At 51.5% G+C, this 19,932-nt stretch overlaps 1 protein-coding gene across 1 annotated transcript; it reads right to left on the bottom strand.

Moving 5' to 3' along the window:
* Window positions 1–1,971: 1,971 nt before the first annotated feature.
* Window positions 1,972–15,117, bottom strand: ITGA2B (integrin subunit alpha 2b). The gene is made up of 30 exons (XM_020873389.2): window positions 14,920–15,117; window positions 13,374–13,495; window positions 13,187–13,284; window positions 12,912–13,080; window positions 12,609–12,658; window positions 12,487–12,532; window positions 12,268–12,393; window positions 11,854–11,901; window positions 11,657–11,700; window positions 11,477–11,530; window positions 11,290–11,342; window positions 10,869–11,080; window positions 8,503–8,685; window positions 8,216–8,261; window positions 8,014–8,118; window positions 7,871–7,926; window positions 7,624–7,775; window positions 7,341–7,466; window positions 6,703–6,770; window positions 6,354–6,501; window positions 5,703–5,795; window positions 5,383–5,462; window positions 4,990–5,070; window positions 4,769–4,865; window positions 4,517–4,669; window positions 4,299–4,415; window positions 3,717–3,830; window positions 3,393–3,494; window positions 3,083–3,199; window positions 1,972–2,280 (listed from the first exon to the last, which is right to left on the bottom strand). The coding sequence occupies exons 1-30, from the start codon at window positions 15,105–15,107 to the stop codon at window positions 2,224–2,226; spliced, it is 3,105 nt and encodes a 1,034-aa protein (XP_020729048.2). The 5' UTR covers window positions 15,108–15,117; the 3' UTR covers window positions 1,972–2,223.
* Window positions 15,118–19,932: the final 4,815 nt, after the last annotated feature.

The following is a 19,932-nucleotide window of genomic DNA, read 5'->3' as shown; positions in this document are numbered from 1 at the left end:
AGTGATGCTTCCTGAAGCCCACTTGACTTCGCACTCCAGGATGTCTGGCTCTAGGTGAGTGATCACACCATTGTGGTTATCTGGTTCATGAAGATTTTTTTTTGTACAGTTCTGTGTATTCTTGCCACTTCTGCTTAATATCTTCTGCTTCTGTTATGTCCATACCATTTCTGTCCTTTATTGTACCCATCTTTGCATGAAATGTTCCCTTGGTATCTCTAATTTCCTTGAAGAGATCTCTAGTCTTTCCCATTCTATTGTTTTCCTCTATTTCTTTGCATTGATAACTGAGAATGGCTTTCTTATCTCTCCTTGCAATTTTTTGGAACTCTGCATTCAAATGGGTATCTATTTCCTTTTCTCCTTTGCTTTTAGCTTCTCTTCTCTTTTTTTCAGCTATGTGTAAGGCCTCCTCAGACAACCATTTTGCCTTTTTGCATTTCTTTTTCTTGGGAATGGTCTTGATCACTGCCTCCTGTACAATGTCACAAACCTCCATCCATCCTTCTTCAGGCACTCTATCAGATCTAATCCCTTGAATCTCTTCATTCATCTCTCTGCTCATCTCATCACAGAGGCTTTCCCTGACCACTTTCCCTAAAATGTCAGCCCTCTCCCAACACCACTTATTCGATCACTGTCTCCTTATCTTTATTTTGACCCCCACTGATCATACATTAGTTTGTTGTTCTTTCCTCATGGTTGAATGTAAGTTCCATGAGCTCAGGGACTTTGTTTTATCCCTTGCTCCATCCTAGCATTGGAACAGGACTAGGCACATGGTAGGTGCTCCATAAATATTAACTGAACTCATGAACCAACACATCTCTCAGGACTCCAGGAGGACCCTCCACCCCCCACCACTGCTCACTGGCTCCAGCCTCCACCGTGAGACAGTTGTGTTCCACCCCCAGCTCTCCTGTGAGCTCCCTGCCTGTTCCTTCATTTCAAACTAAAGACCCCTCCCCTTAGTGGGGAAGAAGGAACAGCAAGCAGCAGGGTAGCCAGAGAGCAATGCCTGCTCTTCTGTCCCTGCTGAAACTGCCTTCCTCAGACTGAGGGCTTACTCAGCCTCGCTCTGCCCCTTCTCACTCTGAACATCTTTTTTTTTTTTTTATTTTAAAGATTTTTGGGGGGCCTGGCTTCCCTGGTGGTCTAGTGATTAAGAATCCCTCTGCCAGTGCAGGGGACATGGATTCCATTCCTGGTCAGGGAACATCCCACATGTCTGGAAGCAACTAAGCCTGTGTGCCACAACTACTGAAGCCCAGCTCACTGCAAGGAAAAGTAGTCTCGGCTCCCCGCAAATAGAGAAAGCCCATGTGTAGCAAAGAAGACCCAGAGCAACCAAAAATAAAAAGTAATAATAAATAAATCTTACAAAACATTTTTATACGGGCCATTTTTTTCTCTTTGTAGAATTTGTTACAACATTGCTTCTGTTTTATGTTTTGATTTTTTGAACACAAGGCATGTGGGCTCTTAGCTCCCCCACCAGAAATCAAACCCACACGCCCTGCATTGGAAGGTGAGTCTGTTAACCACTGACCACCAAGGAAATCCCTGAATACAGCTTTAAGGACCTTCTTTTATGAGAGTGGGGACAGCGTATTACTTCCCCAACTCTCAATTCATCTTGGGGTTTATTTCCTCCAAAATCATGGAAAAAAACATTGTTTAAATTCCCCCACCAGGGACTCAGCCTCCCTTTTCTGATGCACCCAACCCCCCTCTCACCCAACCACCCTGAGACACCCCATCCCCCTCCAGTCTCACTTGGAGGCTCTGCCATCCCTTTTCCCTTGTTCCACTCTCTAGCTCCTGATACTCTCCAAAGACAGTAAGTTGCACCCTAACCCTGGCAGAGACCTCTCTGCTCACACTTCTTCCAGTCCTAGATTCCTCAGCCCAAACATCACTTCAGGCCCCTCTCCTCTTCTGACGCCCAAGAAGAGGCAGCATGCTGTGGAGTTGGGGTCCAAATTCTTTATTAGGCAGCAGGAGAGGGGGTGACTCAGCTCTGATGGGAGGGAGAGGACATCAGGAGGCAGAAAGAGATGGTGGCCCAAGTAGATGACCCAGGGTCCATCTGATCTCCATCTCCACTAGTAGAATGTCACCCTCCCAGCCTCGGGCAACCAGAGATGGGGGAGGGGCACTCGTTGGAGAAGGGACACAACGTCACACTCAGCCTTGCTGCCAGGACAGAGATGTGTGGGCTCATCACTCCTCTTCATCATCTTCTTCTAAGGGTGGACGATTCCGCTTGAAGAAGCCAACCTGGGGGGTGTGCAGGGGCCAGGGATGGGGTGTAAAGGTGATTTTTCAGCCCCAGAGCAGCAATGGAGAATGTATGCTAGAAACCAGCCAGCCACGAGGTCCTCACTCTGGACCAACACAATCTGCACTATATGATCAAGTGGAGGCATTTCCCATTTAGAGATAATGCATGGAACAAAAAAAAATTTTTTTTAACATTTTGTTTTTCATTTCCTGAATTTTTCTTAAGTACTGATGATTATGTCTCTGTATGACTCAAGCTTGTGATGGTATATATTTGATTATTATAAGTCTAATGTATGTTTTCCCTAAAAGCACTGTGGCTTTCTAGGGTTTGGATACTTGAGCGACTTTGAAAACAGTGCAGGTGTTCTCCAGGGGCAGAGGAGGGAGTGACCCACCAGGGACACATCGGAGCAGAAAGACCTGGGTCCTTCTGGGGGAGGGACAAACCAGGGAGGAGGTGAAAATTCTCAGGGGTCAATGGATTCCAGAAGGCAAGACTCAGTCCCTGGGACTCCTGCTCTCAGGGGGAGCTGATCTAAAGGCCTTAGGATTAAAAAAAAATAAAGGCCTTAGGATTTCAGGTGCCACCTCTCCCAGGGACCTGTGCCCTGGAAGAGATCCTCTGGAGGGTGACATTCTAATAGCAGAGATGGAAATCAGATGGACCCTGGGTCATCTACTTGGGCCACCATCTCTCTCTGCCTCCCTGTGGGATTGCCTGCCCTCCTCACCTCTGACCCCCACACCTCACTTCTACACCCCTCCCCCCCCATCTCAACCTTGCTTCACGTCTCACCTTCCACATGGCCAGGATCAGGAATGTGAGCAGCAGCAGGCCGCCCAGCACGCCTACCAGCACCCACCACACAGGTATCTCTCTCTCCTCCAAGACCCGAAGCACCTGCGTCTGCACCTGAGGGGAGACCCGCGGGTCTCCTCAGTCACCGGGACACTTGCCTTTCCCAGAGACTCAGAGACTTGACCTGCGGCCAAGCCACCTACCTGTCCCACCTCTCAGATCAGGCAGTCCCGGCTGGGCAGGGACTCAGGGGAAGACCAATGGGAGACCCGCGGGACCCTTTCTGCCACCATCCTTCCACACCCACCAGAACTTCCCCGCTGGGCAGGCTGAGGGCCGGCACGGAGTAGGGAAAGGAGGAGATGTTGAACCAAGCGTGCGACTGCAGCACGAACTGATCCAGGGGCCTCTGGATGGGGTGGAGGTGAAAGGCGTTTACACGAGACCTGTTGGTTGCAGGAGTCCCGGCCTCGGACTCCGCTGTAGGAAGATCCGCCCTGTCTGTCTGCTCCAAATTAAACCCAGCCCTCATTCTCTCCCCGCCCCTAAAGCCCCCCCCTCCACAAACCCCGCCCCCAAGCACATCAGGCTCCGCCTCTAGAAGGCCCCGCCCACCCGCATCCCGGTTCACCTCTTGGAGGATGGGCAGCGACAGGAAGGCCAGCACCGTGACCATGACCCGCTGCCCGCGCTCCATCTCCTGCAGCTCACAGTGCACCACAGTACAGGGCGCCGAGTCGCAGCTCTGAGGGGACATGTCATTGGTCCCCAGCCCCTACTGACCCATCATCACCCCATCATAGGACCCAAGTCAGAGGGGGCTGGGGGGTCGAAGAGCTTGGGCCAGTCGGGAAGGGCCTCAGATTCAAGCTTGGGACATTATCTTTGAATGGGATTGCTCAGACTGTCCCAGAGATACAGGGAAAGGGCAGGAAGAAGTGGGTCAATCGTACAGCGTTCAGTACTAAGCCTTATTGTAACCCTGCTTTGGCGTTTGTTCATTTTCTTTAATGTACTGGATACCTTGAAACATACAAGTGCCCCCACCCCAGACACAAGATGAGCACAATCCTTCATATTCACCTGGAGGTCCCTGTGAGACCAAGGTGACCCACATGAGGTCCCCACCACACCCTTCTCTCTCCCTGCCTCCCATCCCCTCTGCCTCTGGGCCCCAGGGCGGCCCCAGCTGGAGACCACAGAGCCTGCTCACCAGCAAGATTGGGTCTTGGAGCCTTGAGGGCTGCTTCTCCTCCGGCAGGACGGCCTGTCTGCGATCCCGCTTGTGATGGGCTGGGGAAGGGCTGGGGGTGGGCAGCCTCCATTCCAGCTGAGGAGGCAAAGAGGCCCTCAGGTCTCATGCTCTGCCCACGTGTCAGCCCTCCCACAGGGGCCCTGGTTGATGGGCTAGGGATTCACGCGGGCTGTCACCTGGCGGGGGTTGGGAGAAGGCTCTGAGGCGCACTGAAGGCCTCCTTGTGGTTGAATATCCAGGATGTAGAGCAGATCTGAGGACTGGGACTGGCTGGGGAGGTAGAGGTTGAGGCGGAGGCCACTTACAGCGCCAGGGCCATTGTTGTGGAGCTGGCGGGGCGGTGGTGGCAAGATGTTACAAGGCTCAGCACCCAGACCAGCTCCTGGGACCCTCCCACCCCAGCCTGGGGCCCGGAGCCTCCTTCCTACCTCATAGGTGTGCTCCACTTTGGGGCCCCAGCCGTCAGAGCTGTTCTGCCCATCGCCTTCTTCCGCAGCCACCACCAGCGAGGCTGGAAAGGAATTCCTGCAGGGGTCCGAGACCCCCAGAGTGAGCCTGGTCCCCTGACTTGCCCGTGGGGGTTTGCCCAGGACCCCGTGAGCCTCAGGGCTGTGCCTGACAACTCCCTTTTGCCTCCTTGGCCTCTCACCCTCTCAACTCCACATGGGCTGCTGCCCGGACTGGCACATCCAGCTCCACCATCTCACTATTTGGATTCTGGCTGTTCTTGCTGTAGGAAGGGGGCCGAGGAGAAACAGATCAGGACACCAGCCCAGTGAACATCAGGACTCTCAGGGCAGGGGGCAGGGGAGAGGGGGCAGAATATCAGAGGGCTCAGGAAGAGCTAACTCCACAAACAGCATGCCACACTAAAGTTAGTTCCTCTAGGGCTCCAAAACCCAGAAATAAGTCTCTGAGGAAGTAAGGAAACAGGGAAGTCTAAAGAGCATGCCTCCCAGAGAACCCTTCTGTGTGGCAGGCATCTGAGGGTCTCTGTGTGGGGATCAGACAGGGGGAGGGAGTGCCCCCCAGTCTAGTATACCTCCTGATCTGCAGCAGGAAGGACACCTGCTCCCCAGCCTCTTCCAGCTTCTCCACGCTCACCCACATCATGACTTCTATCTGAGACACGGGGAGGACCAGAGTCACTCTGAATGTGACGCCTACTCTGAATGTGGCCGCCAGTCCTCGTCCTGAAGACCACTCAGAGAGGGAGTCACTCACCCAAGACCACACAGCCAGGGAGTGAGAGGACAAGGATTCCAGTCTGGAGCCATCTCACTTCAAACCCAGCCGCCAAAACCCAGTTGTCTATGAACCCCTGGTAGAGGAGACCCAGCACCTAGGACTGAATGGCCTCACCTGGACGTTACTCTTCATGGGGTTTCCCAGCTCACACAGCACCACCTTGGTCTCATTCTCCTTCTTCTGGTTACAGATGAGCCTCTCAAAGCCCTTCGGAGAAGCAGTCCCGAGGAAGAAGACGGTTACACAGCATCCGTTCTATATTTAAGCTCCCTTGGAAAGTCAGGGTGGGGAGGATTCCAGGGTGGAATGGAGGGTTTCAAGGGGAGGTGGAGTTCAAGGACTGTCACATTCCTGTTTATGTATTACTGTAGCATCTTATTCTTTTTAATGATTTTTAAAAAATGAAAACCACAAAACATCACATGGAGGGTAACTCCATTGTTATAAACTGCATCAGTAAAGTAAAAAAAATATACACCTATGTAAGTATCCAAGTCGAGAAAAAAGAACACAAGGAAGTCCAAATTTAACAGAAATCCAAAACCAAATGTAAACGGTGGCTCCTGTTAACAGTTATTTCCTGATTTTATATACAAGTTCTTGCATTGTATGTCATTAGTAAATATTCCTCTTCCAAATTAGAGGGGAAAAAAAAATCACAGCTCTTGAAGGAAAGCATAGAGAAATGGGAGCTCTCAGGTGGGAGATGAGAATCAAGGCTCCCGTACTCCCCAGGTCCCCATCGACGCCCGGGTGGGGGCTCACCTCCATATTGCTGACAGCCCGCATGTAGTGGGCGCCTGGGGGCAGGTACACGGCCAGCTCGGCCTCGTAGGCTCCCTCACCCTCATTGGCCGCATCCATTTGCAGCTCCAGCACGTTGTCGGCTCCAATTAGGAGTGGGGAGCCCTTCCTGTGGCAGTTGAGAAGGGAGTAAAGCCAAGGAGGCCGGGTCCAAGCCCAGGGTCTGGGACGAGGAGACGGGCTGAGGCCAGAGTATCAGGATCCAGGTGGGGAGGGGCTGTCATCAGGGTAGACAGGGCGAAGTGGGAGGGCAGTGGGTGGTGTTGGGGGGCAGTGGGCGGTGTGGGGGGGCAGTGGGCGGTCTTCTCACACGCTGGCAGTGAGCTGCAGCTGTGGCACACACAGGTCATCGTCCCCACAGTCCAGAATGATGCGGGTCTAGAGGGGACACGTCATGTGGGTGGGTAGGTTTGGGGGTCACAGTGGGTTTGGGGAATTAGAAGGTCTGAGAAGAAAAAGAAGGTTGGTGATGATATCAGAGCTTTGGGGTTTGCCTCAGGGTTTGGGATGATGTCAGGGCTTTGATGATACAAGGAAATCCATCAAACGTTAGCGAAGTTTCCTGTTAACATGTATCTCCAGATTTTATAATTCAGTTCTTGAACTGGATGCCATCAGCAAATACTCCTCTTCCAAATTAAGAGGGAAAAAAAATCACGGCTCTTAAACGAAAGTGTGGAGAAATGGAAGCTCTCAGGTGGGAGATGAGCAGGTAGACATCAGGGTTTAAATGAGAGTTTAGAGGTGATGTCAACATCTGAGGTTTGTATGAGGGTTTGGGGGTATTGAGATTTGGCAGTTTTCATTAGGGTTTAGAGTAAACATTAGAGATTAGAGGTGACATCCAGGTTTGGATGTCTATTCGGATGTCAATATGGACACTAGCCCAAACCTTGACAATCTTGCAGGGGTCCTCCCCCTCCCCTGCCTGCACCTGCGCACCCCTACCTGTTCCTGGATGTGGGTGTCTCCGTGCAACACGAGAGCAGGGGCTCCTCCATCCTTCTCGGGCGGCAGGGACACACTAAAGCTGAGCACGATAGGACTTAGCTTGTCCCGGAAGTCGGCCTCATCCTAGGGAAGGGGGCAAGAGACGGGCTGTCTTGCTACCACGTACCCTACCTACCTTGTGTGTCCCGCTGACCACCCCTGCAGCGCCCGGCCCCACGCCCCGAGGCTGGATTAACAGGCTCTGCATACCCAGGCCTGCCCACCCCCAGCCTGGGCATACTCGGAGGAAGGCTGTGGCATTGTAGCAGCTGCGGCTGTGTCTGCTTCTCAGTTCCAGGTCCCGGATGGTGCCCGCCTGCTGAGAGTCCAACAGTAGGACCCGCCGGCCCTGGCGGGGCTTCTGCCGGTCCAGCTGCAGCTCAGCCTTCAGGTCTGACCCAGGCAAGCGGGGTGCGTCAGAGTCTCCTGGGCCAGCCTCCAGGGGAGCCCAGGCCCACCTGCCTCCTGTTCCCCGGGGTGCCACTCACGCAGCTTCTCGGGAATGTTGTGCCCACTGGCTCCCACACACATCTGGATGTTAAAGCTGCAGGGAGATGAATGGGGCTCAGGGGCTAGGGTCGCCTGGCTGAGGTCCCAGATCCTGCCTGGCCCACACCCTCCGTTTCCTCACCAGCTCACTGGGGTCTTGGTCTGGGACAGGACACAAGTCTTCACGGCAGGGTTTAGTGAATCTTGCACCATCAGCTGGACAGTGACCATCACCACTGGCTGAGCCCTGGTGGGAATTGGGAGGCTTGCCTTGGTGGCCCCTCCTGACCTAGTCTCTGATGGGGTGGGTTCTTCCCCATCCCGTCCCTGGAGCCAGCGCTCACCTGTATACCACGACCTTGCTGGCCCCGTAAGCTCCCACAAGCAGGTCTATAGACATTGTGAGAAGGAGGGGTGGTGTCAGAATCGTTAGAGACTTATGGGGTCTTCATCTCATTTTCTCAGGGGTTTCCCACACTACCTTCCCCATAGGAGGTTTGATCTGGCCCCCCACCCCACAGAGTTCTCAGGGGGGCACCAGGTCAGGTTCAAGCCCCTTGCTGTGTCTCTCAGTATCTCCAGCTAATGCCCAAGGCCCCTTCCTGTCTAGCTGGAGGCAGTCCAGGGGCACCTGGGTATCCGTTGTCATCGATATCTGTGGCACCTCGAAGGGAGAAGCCAAAGCCAGAGCCTGTGGGGAAGGGGCTGTCCAGGACCTGGGAGGGGGATGGGTTAAGCCCCTCACTCTGACCCAGGTACACCAACACTTGGCCTTGACCGCTGGGACCCCCGTAGGGGGCAGCTACCGCAACATCTGGAAAGAACAACAGAAAGGGAGTGGCTATCTCTTATCCAGTCGCTCCAGGCCCTATAACACTTCCCTGAGCTCCTTCTCTGGGCAGACCCCAGGGGAGCAGGAGAGGAATGCAGGGGTCCTGGCAAGGAAGCATCTGCCCCACTCTCCAGGAGTTTACAATTGGGTGGGAGGAAGACCCATCAAGTCAGATTATTGTAAAAACAGTCTAACAGCCCTCACTATCTATTGAGGACAATATATTGTCATGATTTCTTTTAATCCTGAAAACTAGGCATTATTATTCCCATTTTAAAGGAGAAAATAGAGTCCCAGAAGATTAACTAACCAAGACCTGCTAAATATTTGCCCCCTCTTCAGCTGGGGTATTCTACTCCCACCATGTAAACCCAGGGTCACACCATGGGCTTGTCATCACTCATAACTTTAATGACCAGTCTTGAAAATGTAGTCATCATTAATAACAATCATTAATAATCTTACTAACCTGTAAGAATTCTTTGCTTGTGATGGCAATTAAGATCTTTGATATATATGTTGTAACTGTCTTTCCCTTGCCTTCTGACTTTATGGTATGTTTTCTGTGCAGTTTTTTCTTTTAAAGATGCACTGACTTTTCTGATAGGCTCAGAACACAGTCTCACCCAGTCACCTGATCTTTGGCTTCCCCATCTCTCCACCTATTTTCTAAACATTCGATTACCCTCGCCATATCCTCAGCCATTCCGCCCCATGGCCAGTCCTAGCCAGACCCCACCACATTGGGCACCGGGAATTTCTGACCTCCAGCCATCACCACGGGCCTCAGTGTATGCCTAGCAGTTCCTCAGAGTTTTCTGCTCAGCACCTGTTTCAAACCTTCTCCATTCAATCAAGCTCCCCGCCTCTCACTTCCTTCACAAAGAGAAGCAACCAAACTGTTGTGCTTTTTGCTCTTCTCCCCTCTTGACCCTAGAACAGTTCCCTCCTACACCTGCCACTAGCCTGAGCATTCCAGCCCTGCATCTCTCAGGCATTGCAGGGACCCACCTCCAGCTCACTCCCTGCCCTTATTTCCCCACAAGATCATTTTCCTCCACATTCCACCTACTAATAGTCTTTACAATTAAAATAGCCTTCCTTTAATCCTCATCTCCTTTCAGTAATCACCTTTCTCTTTCTCCTTTCACAAACCGGTAGAAAAAGCAGTCTACTCTGGCTGCCATCAATTCTTCACCTTCATTCATACCTTGCACCATGACATTCTGGCTTTGGTCCCTAGCTAGCCCTGAATTGGTTCTTGTCAGTCACCAATGACTTCCTTCTTGCTAAAGCCCAGGAATACTTACTTCTTCAGCCCCATCTAATTGTACCTTTCAGCAGCATCTGGAGCCACCGACCCAGCTTCCTTCTGCTTCCAGCACTCTTCCTTTGAGTTCTGGGCCATCAGATCTCCTAGTTTCCCTCCTACCCCTCTGAACATCCCTCTGTCTCCTTTCTAGACCCACTTTTTCTTGGAGTCCCCTAAATGCTCTTGTTCCCCAGGGCTCTCTCCTGGGCCTCTTCCCACTCTGCAAGCTCCCAGGACCTCATCAACCCTCCCCAAGCCCCTGTCTCCCATTCAGACCTCTCTGCTGGAAATGGGGGAAGTCACACCCAACTGTTCCCTGGATGTCTGCCTAAGGCTCCCAAGCCTTTCATGATCAAACAAGTCCAGGGAATTCCCTGGCGGTCCACTGGTTAGGACTCCGTACTTTCACTGCCAGGGGTATGGGGTTCGATCCCTGATTGGGGAACTAAGATCCAGCAAGTTGTGTGGTGTGGCCAAAAAAAGAAAAAGAAAATGATCAAAATGAGAGCAGAGCTGATCTGCTGATCTCCCTCCAGGCCTGTGGCAAGACTTGAGTTTCAGGCAGTGAAGGGCACCACCACCCACCCAACTCCTCTCTCTTAGCCCCACCTCCAGTCACCGATCAAGTTCTAATAATCTAAGTAATAACTATCTAGAAATCACCCTCATCTCTTAACTCTGCTGCCAAAGCCCACATCCCAGTGGTCACTATATCTTGCCTGGACTAATGCAAACAAATCCCAACTGGTCTCCTTTAACTCTCTCCTGCTCAAAGCCCTTCCTGGCTCCCGCTACCCTCAGGTCAAATCCACGATCTTTGTCATGGCTATAAACCCCTTCTCTCTTGCCTTACCATTGTAGCCATCCCGGTTGAGGTCGCCCAGAGGTGCGATGGCTGAGCCAAATCGCCCATAGAGCTGTGTGCCAGTCAGCAGGAGGTTGGGGGCCCCCAGCATTCGGGCGCCTCGAGTCTGCAGGAACAAGTACACACGCCCCACCTCGGCCAGCTTGCGGTCAGCACGGCTCTCCATGTACAGTGGTGCGCCCACTAAGAGGTCATGCCTCCTGCAGGCCCAACGGGCGGTTATGTGGGGATGGGTTAGGGGGATGCTGTGGGCCTGAGCCCAGGCTTACCCATCCTTGCCCTCCCGCTCCCCTCGGTGGTCATGTGTGAGTGAGGACTGGGAAAGGAAGAGACCAGAGACCGAGGGCAGTCAACACCTCTGGTAATTTGGGACCCAAGTGGGTAGGGGTGGGGGCGCCTGGCTTCTCACCCATCCCCATTGACGTCAGTGATGGCCACTGAGTGCCCAAAGTACGAAGCCATCTGCAGGAAATGGGGCACACCTTAATTTCTGTCCTCATACTCACACTTCCATCCCACCATGTCTCGTGGAATATTCCAGGGTCTCAATTCCCTGGCCTTGGCCCCTTCTGATCCTTCCCCCACCTGATCCTCACCTGCTCTCCATGCAGCCGGTGCAGCGTCTGGTGGTAGGAGTCCAAAATTTCTACCTGCTCAGAAAACATACAGGAGCATGTCACAGCTGAGCCCACCGCAGAAGGGCAGGAAGTTCGGGGGGGCGGGGCGCGGTTCAGGCGAAGAGTGAAATCGGTGAGGGGTGGACAGAGGGCACTCACCGCTCCCAGGGTCCAACTCCAGGTGGGGGCACCGAAGACATACTCTGGGGAGAGCCGGGCCCAGAAAGTGAGGTCTCTGGAACCCCCACCTGCCTCCCGCCCGCCGTTCCGCATCCCAGGGAGATTTCAATGCGGGTCTTGGAAGTGCTCCTTTCTGGGCAGGACTCCCCAAACCGCACCCCTAAGTGATTTCTTGCCTGTAGTTTTGGGATTTCCGTCGAAGTCGCCCACGGCCACCGAGTACCCTGAAGGCACAGTGAGAGTTAGTCCTTCCGGGAGGGTGAAGCAGGGAAGGGGCCTGAATGAGAGGGGACTCAGAGACCACCCAGTTCAAACTCTGCATTGCGAAGACGGGGAAATCGAGGCCACCGAGAGGACTAGACCTGCCCGAGGCCACGAAGCGAATTCAGTGCGAGAAGTCGACGTGCTCGCCTTTGGGAGCTGGGCGGTCTGCAGAGGGTAGGGAGAGGGAGCTGCTTGAGCAGACTGGGGGCGCCTTAGTCCTGGGGCTGGCCAGCCAGAGTTGACAATGGGGCGTTCCTGCAGGGGTAGGGCCGGGCCGGCGGTGACACTTGAGTGCTGGGAAGCCTCGAAGGGAGGTGCCACATTACCCCGGTAGCCGTCGTAGTACTGGAAGTGACTGTGGTCGTAGGTGAACTGGGTGCGCACGTGCCACAAGAGGGTGCCCGGGCGGTAACTCGAGATGATATTGGCGATTGGAGCCCGCGCCAGGAGACCTAGGGCGCGTGGGACAGTTGGTGTGGGCGCCCAGGAGTCTGGGGTCTGTCCGAGTCGAGTGAAGGGAGGGAGGTGTATGGATGGGCACGTACCTACGAAATAGTAGCCGCCAGGAGCCCCAAGCACCAGCTCCCCAGCCTGAAATAGAAGCTCTGGAGGTGAGAGGGGGTCCTAGTTGGGGGCCACCCCCACGCCGTTTATGCTCCCTACTCGCCTGAGTGACTGCCGAGCTGAAGCCGGCCTCGCAGTAACGCTTGTCTTCCCCTAGAGGAGGCGAAATGGAAGGGTCAGCGAAGAAGCCCGCTTTGCGGGGTGGGGGGTCACAGGATAATATGGGGGCGTGGTTTAGCATTGACATCCAGTAGGCAGGGCGCGGGGGCGGAGTCAAGAACTGGGCCATCTGGGAGACCCCAGACTGCAAGCAGGATTTGGGATAGCTGGAGGCCAAGAGAGATCGGGTGAAGGGTGGGGCTAATGGATAACGGCCGCGAGTGGGAGGAGCCAAAACGGAGCTCACTGAAATTATTTCTCTCGTAAAATTGGCTCATTTTGTTGGCCCGGCAGGGCGAGTACTCTGTGCGGTCGCCGTTTTGGAGCTGAGCCACGAAGCAGCCACCTACGGGCGTCTTCTGAGCCTCCTCCTCGTTCCTATCGAGGACGTTCCAGTGCTGCCAGGGGGCGCAGGCCTGAAGCAGAGCCACAGGAGAATGGGGAAGGGGCGGGACTCGGGTTCCTCCCTCCATGTGTCCCCGCCCTCCGTCTGCTCCCTGATCCCGGTCCGGTAGCGCCCACCACAATGCTGTCTCTCCAACTAACGACCGACGCCCCGAGTCCTTGCCCGGCCTTGAAGGTTTGGAAAGTTTGGGTGCCTATGCTTCGCGTTTCATCATCTGGAGGGCAGAAGAAGGGGTAGGATGCTGAAGCCCGGCTGCCCGCTCTCCTCGTAGCCCCTCCCTTTCTCTTCTTGTGCGAGACTCACTGAGGTCGAAGGGCAGCGAGCTGCACTGGCCGCCCTCGGCCTTCCAGGGGCACAGGAAAACGCCGCCGGTCTCCTCCTCGCTGCGGCCCAGGGTCCGTGGGGCGCCCACCACGACGAACACACTGCATAAGAAAGCTGGGTGAGCGCTCCGTGGATTCTGGGGTACCTCGTGTCCCAGTGCTTGTGGTGGGAGCACTCCTCCTCGGAAGGGCGGTGTGCCTCGAGGGTCACTGGATCATCTTTTCTCAGTCAGACGACACAGACCATAGAGGCCAACCTTTTCATTTTATGGTCAGTGAAACTGACTCCCAGCGAGGAAAGTCACATACCCATCAGTAACCGAGGGAATTAAGGATAAAACTGAGAATATAACCATTAGGTTTGATTTGAACACGAGGGGTTTGATAGCCTTGCTAAAAGAGACCTAAACTCTGTACACAGTCTACATTCCCCAACACTTTCCACAAAGAGCCATGCACCGTAATCCTGTCTGAACTGTCATCAGATCTCTTTCTGAGAACCAATTTTAACCAGGAAATATTAAGCTAGTGGGCACCTCTAAAGTGGGTGGTGGGGTGCTGACATTTCTAAGGACTCTAGTAGATCTAGATTCAGTGCTGTCAGAAGTAAATGAAATAAACGCATGAGAAACATTTATGCCAATGCCAGCCAAATACTACATAATGAGGGCTCCAAAAATGCTGTAATTTTTTTATCTTTTTAGTTTGCAGGATGTTTACTAAGTAGTGCCCATGAGACCAGTATCTGTGAAAAGGAGGAGAAAGAAGCAGGATCGGGCAGGAGGCATTGAGTTGAGATTCAGACCGAGTAACAGCCATGGGTCAATGTCCTGGGAACTATGGAGTTAGAAAGACCCTCAGAACTGTCTGGAGTTGAGATGAGAGAGTCAGACTCTTAACCTCTCCCCTCCCTCCACACTCCTCATTGACTAGTCATTGTTCCTGGGCCACATTTGGAAGGAGGGGAGCTTTGAGGGAGGTGGCCCTCTTCAGCAGAGGCAACTCCCCAAGGTGCTGATACTCTGAAGCTGGACTTTAGTGTCCATCTCAATAAGGAATAGCTCAGGGTTGTTCCTATAGAGAGAAAGAGTCAGGACTCTAATTTTAGCAGTCTGAATTTGCAGCCTGATCAATGCCAACCAATAATGCTCTATTGCTTCTTTTCAAATATCAATCATTTTGCTGGGTTGAGGGGACTGGAATAGAAAAGCAAAGTGGGAGTAGATAGACAATTTCACAGTTCTGCAGGTCAACTTAAGACATGTGTTCCTTTCTGTATTTCAAGGGGATAAGGGTGGAGTGGGTCATAAAACTGACCCTTGAGGAAAAAATAAGGTATCAACATGGGTCTCCCCTTTGTCTTTGCTCTGCCCAGCTCCCCACTGGTGCCTCTCGCTGACACCCCAGTATTCCTAACAAGAATTCAGCCCAAATAGACCCTGGAAATCACTTTGCTCAACCTCTATCACAAATGTGGAACTCAAGACCCACAGAAGCAGCGACGGTGGGGGTTTCCCAGGGCTCACCTCCCATTGCTCTTCTTGTAGAAGTCCAGTGAAAACCCAAAGTGGCTGCCATTAGGGCCTGTGTAGACAGTGAGCTGCACTGGGTCCAGGTTCAAGGCCCAGGTTGGAGGCACAGCACCAGGTCCCAAGAGCAGCTGCACCCACTCCAGAAGCCAGAGGGCACGAAGCAGACGCAGAGCTCTGGCCATCGTCCTCCTCCCACAGCCTCCTAGGCACTAATGGGTTGGTGGCTTCCTCTTTCAGTTCCACCACAGGAAGTCTTTTCTTATCAAGCTGAAACCCACTTGCTGAGCAGTAGGCAGAGTCCTGGGCCATATGGTTTCTAGGGTTGCTGGGAAGAGAGTAAGTCCACCCTGGGGGGTGGATGCTCATGGCTGAAAGCCAATTCTTCCCTTTTCTTGAACATATTTTATCATCAAGTCCTGCTGGTTCTGCTCTTCAACAATGTCTCTTGAATCTTCATTCTGTTTCTCCTACCACCATGCTAGTCTAAACCACCATTGCTTCCTGCTTGGGATAGTGCAACACGCCTCCACTCTAGCCCAGTTCTATAGGTCCTCCTACCCCCACACAGTTCCCTGCGCTGCCAAGGCACGCTGTGACTTGGTCAGAAGTGGGGGAAGGAGTGAGGAAGGTCCTGGCCCCTGATAAGACCTGAGGCTGCTGTATCCTTAAAAGGATAAGGCACTTATCCACTTCCTCCTTCTAGGACCTTTGGCAGCTTCACTCAGTCATATTGGCACAACAGCTTCCTCACTCATCCTTCATCTGGGGCCAAGTCTTAATGCGGCCACAGCAATGTAGCCAGTGCTGGGGGAGGGGTGGTGAATGGATCCTGGCTGAAGGGAGGAGATGGGGGTAAAGTGGAGTCATCCCAGGGTTTTCTGGCTCACAGGCTCTGAGATTTGCACCAGCTGTTCAGGTGAAGGCAGGTCTAACTCCTTCTTGGGTGACAGAGCTCTTGTCCAATCACTAAGACTTGATTCTAGTGGGGTCATTACCTAGGGGATGCCTCCCTCAATTCCTCGGGCTGGCACTCTGGGGTTAACACACAGGGGTGCAGCACTGATCACACTGCTTAGTCATGGTCTGTTCACTGGATTTTGTCCACGGGTCCCTTGAGAATGAGGTTCCTTTCTGGTGTCCCAGGACCTTGCCAAGAGCCCAGCATACATACTGTAGGCATTGCTGACAGACTGAATAGCAGCAGGCACTGAGGATTGGAAGATGCAAATGCAGGCTCACACAGTGAAAAGAAAAGGAATAGTTTTGAGCAGAAAGGGCATTTTTTAAACGGATGTTCAGAGGAAGAGGAGTGCCAAGCAAGTCTTACTGGCGCTGCATTGTCTTCCCAAAAAAGCAGGCTGTCAAGAAGGAAATTTAAGAGATCTGATGGGGTAAAGAACATAGTCACATTGCTTTTGCTCATATTTTCTTTTTAAATATTTTATTTATTTGGCTGCGATGGGTCTTAGTTGCATCATCTGGGATCTTTCCTTGTGCACGGATTCTGTAGTTGCGGTGTGGGAACTGTTGCTCTTCGGCGTGTGGGATCTTAAGTTTCCCATCCAGGGATCGAACCCAAGTTCTCTGCATTGCAAGGCGGATTCCACTGGACTACCAGGGCTGTTACATTTTCTGATCAAACATAACCATCATCTTATCCTGCCCAACTCCCCCAGGCTATTCTGGCATCCCTTCAGCACTACCTTTGTCCTCATAATTCACCTCCTCAAAATTCACACAGCTCAAAATCCTATCACTTTCTAGGTTAGAAGCACCTTGAACTTTAGCCTGGGCCTCCTTCACTGCTGAATTCCCAGTGCCAAGCTCACGGCAGGCACGTAATACTCAGTCCTGTACTTAACCTTCCACCCTCCCCGTCCTCAACTGAGTAGAACTGTATTACTGGTGTACCTGGTGTAGCCCCAAATTAACTCACACTTCACCAAGGTTTTTAATAAATTCTCATTCTGTTCAAGGCATTGAGTGGTAAGAGATATAAAGACAATTGTCAAGGGTCCTTAAAAAACTTAGCCCGGAGAAAGTTAAGACGTGACATGAACACATATAACTGCAGTAGAATAGTAAATGCCTTGGAAAAGGTAGGGTTGATGCCTAGCTGAGGTCATTTATATTATCAGCTTCTTCATAACAACCCTATGAATTAGCTACTATTATGTCCATTTTGGGCTTCCCTGGTGGCTCAGAGTTTAAAGCATCTGTCTGCAATGCGGGAGACCTGGGTTCAATCCCTGGGTTGGGAAGATCCCCTGGAGAAGGAAATGACAACCCACTCCAGTATTTTTGCCTGGAGAACCCATGGACAGAGAAGCCTGGTGGGCTACAGTCCATGGGGTCGCAAAGAGTCGGACACGACTGAGCAACTTCACTTACTTATGTCCATTTTAGAAATGCTAAAACTGTGGCACAGAGTTTTAGGTAGTCCAAGTGTACACAGAGTGGCAAAAACTGTGTCAAACACATTTGTGCTTGAATTCATGTTCTTAACCATTGTACTATATTGCCTTTTGTCAGAGAATGAGGGGTTTTTCAACACAGGAAATAAGAGAGAGAAGAACACAGAGGTCAGTTATAGAGAAAGGTAAGTAGTCAACACAGGTGAGGGCCAGGGCATGAGGGTGGAATGCAGGCTGGGGTCTCATCGCTGCAGGTCCTTGAATGTCTGAGAAATCTGAACTTTAATCCATAGGAGATGGAGAATCATATATCTTTAATAAATCAGAGAAGATACATGATCAATGGTGCTCTAATCAGAATTATACTAGCTGCCTATGGGTAGACGGGACTGAAAAAGGCAGGACTTAGTGGGAAGATCAGATGGATGGTGCCTACCATCCTCTGAGTTAAAGGTGATGAGGCCTGAACCAGGGTACTGGTGGCAGGAGCAAAGGAGAGGGCAGAGATTTACATGATCAGTAACTGCCATGTGGTAGGGAGCTGTCAAAAGTAATTCAAGAGCTATGGTGGCTGGCTGGTAGGATGGTAGTCTCATTAACTCAAATAGGATCAGACTCCGGGACAGTTTTGATATTCAATATTCTATTCCTTGTGGGAGTTCTGTTGGGGACACAGCTGGGCTGACAGTAGGCAGAGGAGGGCTGACACACTGCTCTCACTTTTCCATCTCATCAGCCTAAGTCTTTGAATCTCTCAATGAACGTCAAGGCTTCATAAAGTCAACAATTACTAAACTACCATGGGTCTGGCAGTGAGCTAGGCAATGTGGAGGATATAGAGAAAAATCTTCATCTTTGATGCTTCCTTGCTAAATCCTGATGCATAATCCTGTTATTAATAGTATTTTGCTTTGCTTTTATCTTTCTTGAACACATAAAGTGTTACTGAAAGTGTTCAACTCCCTATATAAAACACTAGTCTAAGGGATTAAGAAAAAAAATCTAAGTATAAGAACTGGTCTCTGCCCTCTCAAGAGTTTACTATTTTACTGGGAAGCAGTGAGTACTAAATGAACCACAATGCTGAAAATCCAGTAGATCTGAGTCAGGGAGGCCAGCCAGGAAAAGGCTGCAATAATTCAGACACATGATAAGGAGGCGATGGTACCCCTGGCAAACAAGAGTGGCAAGGGTTGACAGGCCTGAATTAGTCACTGAGGGCGGAGAGGAGGAGGAACTTCCATGGTGAAGCCCAGGTGGCTGAGGCAGGTAGCAGAACCCCGCCTGCAATCAGGCAGCCGCACAGACTTTCACATGGAGGATCTCTACAGGTCAGTCTGCCTCTTTGCTGATACCTTGCCTGCTCAGAACACCACTTTTCTTTTTTTGGCTGTGCCACAAGACTTGGGGGGTGATCTTAGTTTCCTGACTAGGGACTGAACCCAAGCCATGGTGGTGAACATGCAGAGTCCTAACCACCAGGGAATTTCCACTTTTCATTTTCTAACATCCTTTATTTGGGGGCGGGGATTTTGCTATTTTAGAGAAATTGGCAGATCTGAGCATCCAACCCAAGGTTCAAGTTGAACAGCTTGTCAAAGGGAGAATACAACTATGTAAGAGTAGGAAAATAGAAATACACATTGTGCCGTTCCTTCCAGAAAGGCTGAAGAAAAGAGGAAACTAATTCATCACTACAGGACTATGGTCAGCATTTGCTGCACAATTTCCCCTGCCTTTTGCATACAGAAGAGCAGATAGAGAATTTTAACTGCTCAGTAACAATTGGCACATGCTTCCTTTTACCAGGTAGCTCTCTAGCACTGTACTCATAGTAAAGGGTTGAGAATAACTCAGGACTGGTACTGGAGGACTCAGGACTCTGGAGGGGAAGGCTAGGCAGGTGACTCAACTCACTGCCCTGAAGTCCACTCAAAAGCCCCCAAATAGGGATTTCCCTGGTAGCCGTGATTAAGATTCCGTGCTTCCACTGTAGGAGACACAGGTTCAATCCTTGGTCAGGGAACTAAGATCCTGCATGCCACCCAATGCAGCCAAAAAGGAAAAAAAATAATCTGGGAGAGTTGGTGGAAAGGAGGTATACATTCCAAGACATCTACATAAAAGTGACAGAAACTTAACCATCACTTCCTCCCACAACATAACCTTTCCCCTCTACTTGCGCAGGGTGAGCTTTGAGAAGCACAATCTAAACATCATAAACAGCTGGTTCATAAAAATCTACCCTTTGACCACTTCATACAAGATGTTATTTGTGACCCATAACTCCACCCCTTCCCCACAGAGTGGATGGGGCAACAATCACGACAAACTCTAAAGTTTCCACAAATCATTGGTTTATTAGAAAGTTCCTTTCCCTAATTTTACAGCATATATGTCTCTATCATATGTGATAAAGTTAAATACAATCTGTTATGCTTGTAAGTAAGGATAGATTATTTTGTTTTTCCTTTTTTTTAGTTTTAAAATCACTATTGTGGAAATTAAAGGAAACTGCCCCCAGGAAGGTAGAGAGGCAGCCAGAGTATGGCTCAATCTACAAGCTAACGGGAAGCAGCACAAAAATGTTAAT

This window comes from Odocoileus virginianus, chromosome 17 (assembly GCF_023699985.2).
Source record: "Odocoileus virginianus isolate 20LAN1187 ecotype Illinois chromosome 17, Ovbor_1.2, whole genome shotgun sequence".
NCBI classification, from domain to species: Eukaryota; Metazoa; Chordata; class Mammalia; order Artiodactyla; family Cervidae; genus Odocoileus; species Odocoileus virginianus.
Note: the sequence above shows the minus strand (reverse complement) of the source record. Positions and strands in the feature narration are given on the sequence as shown.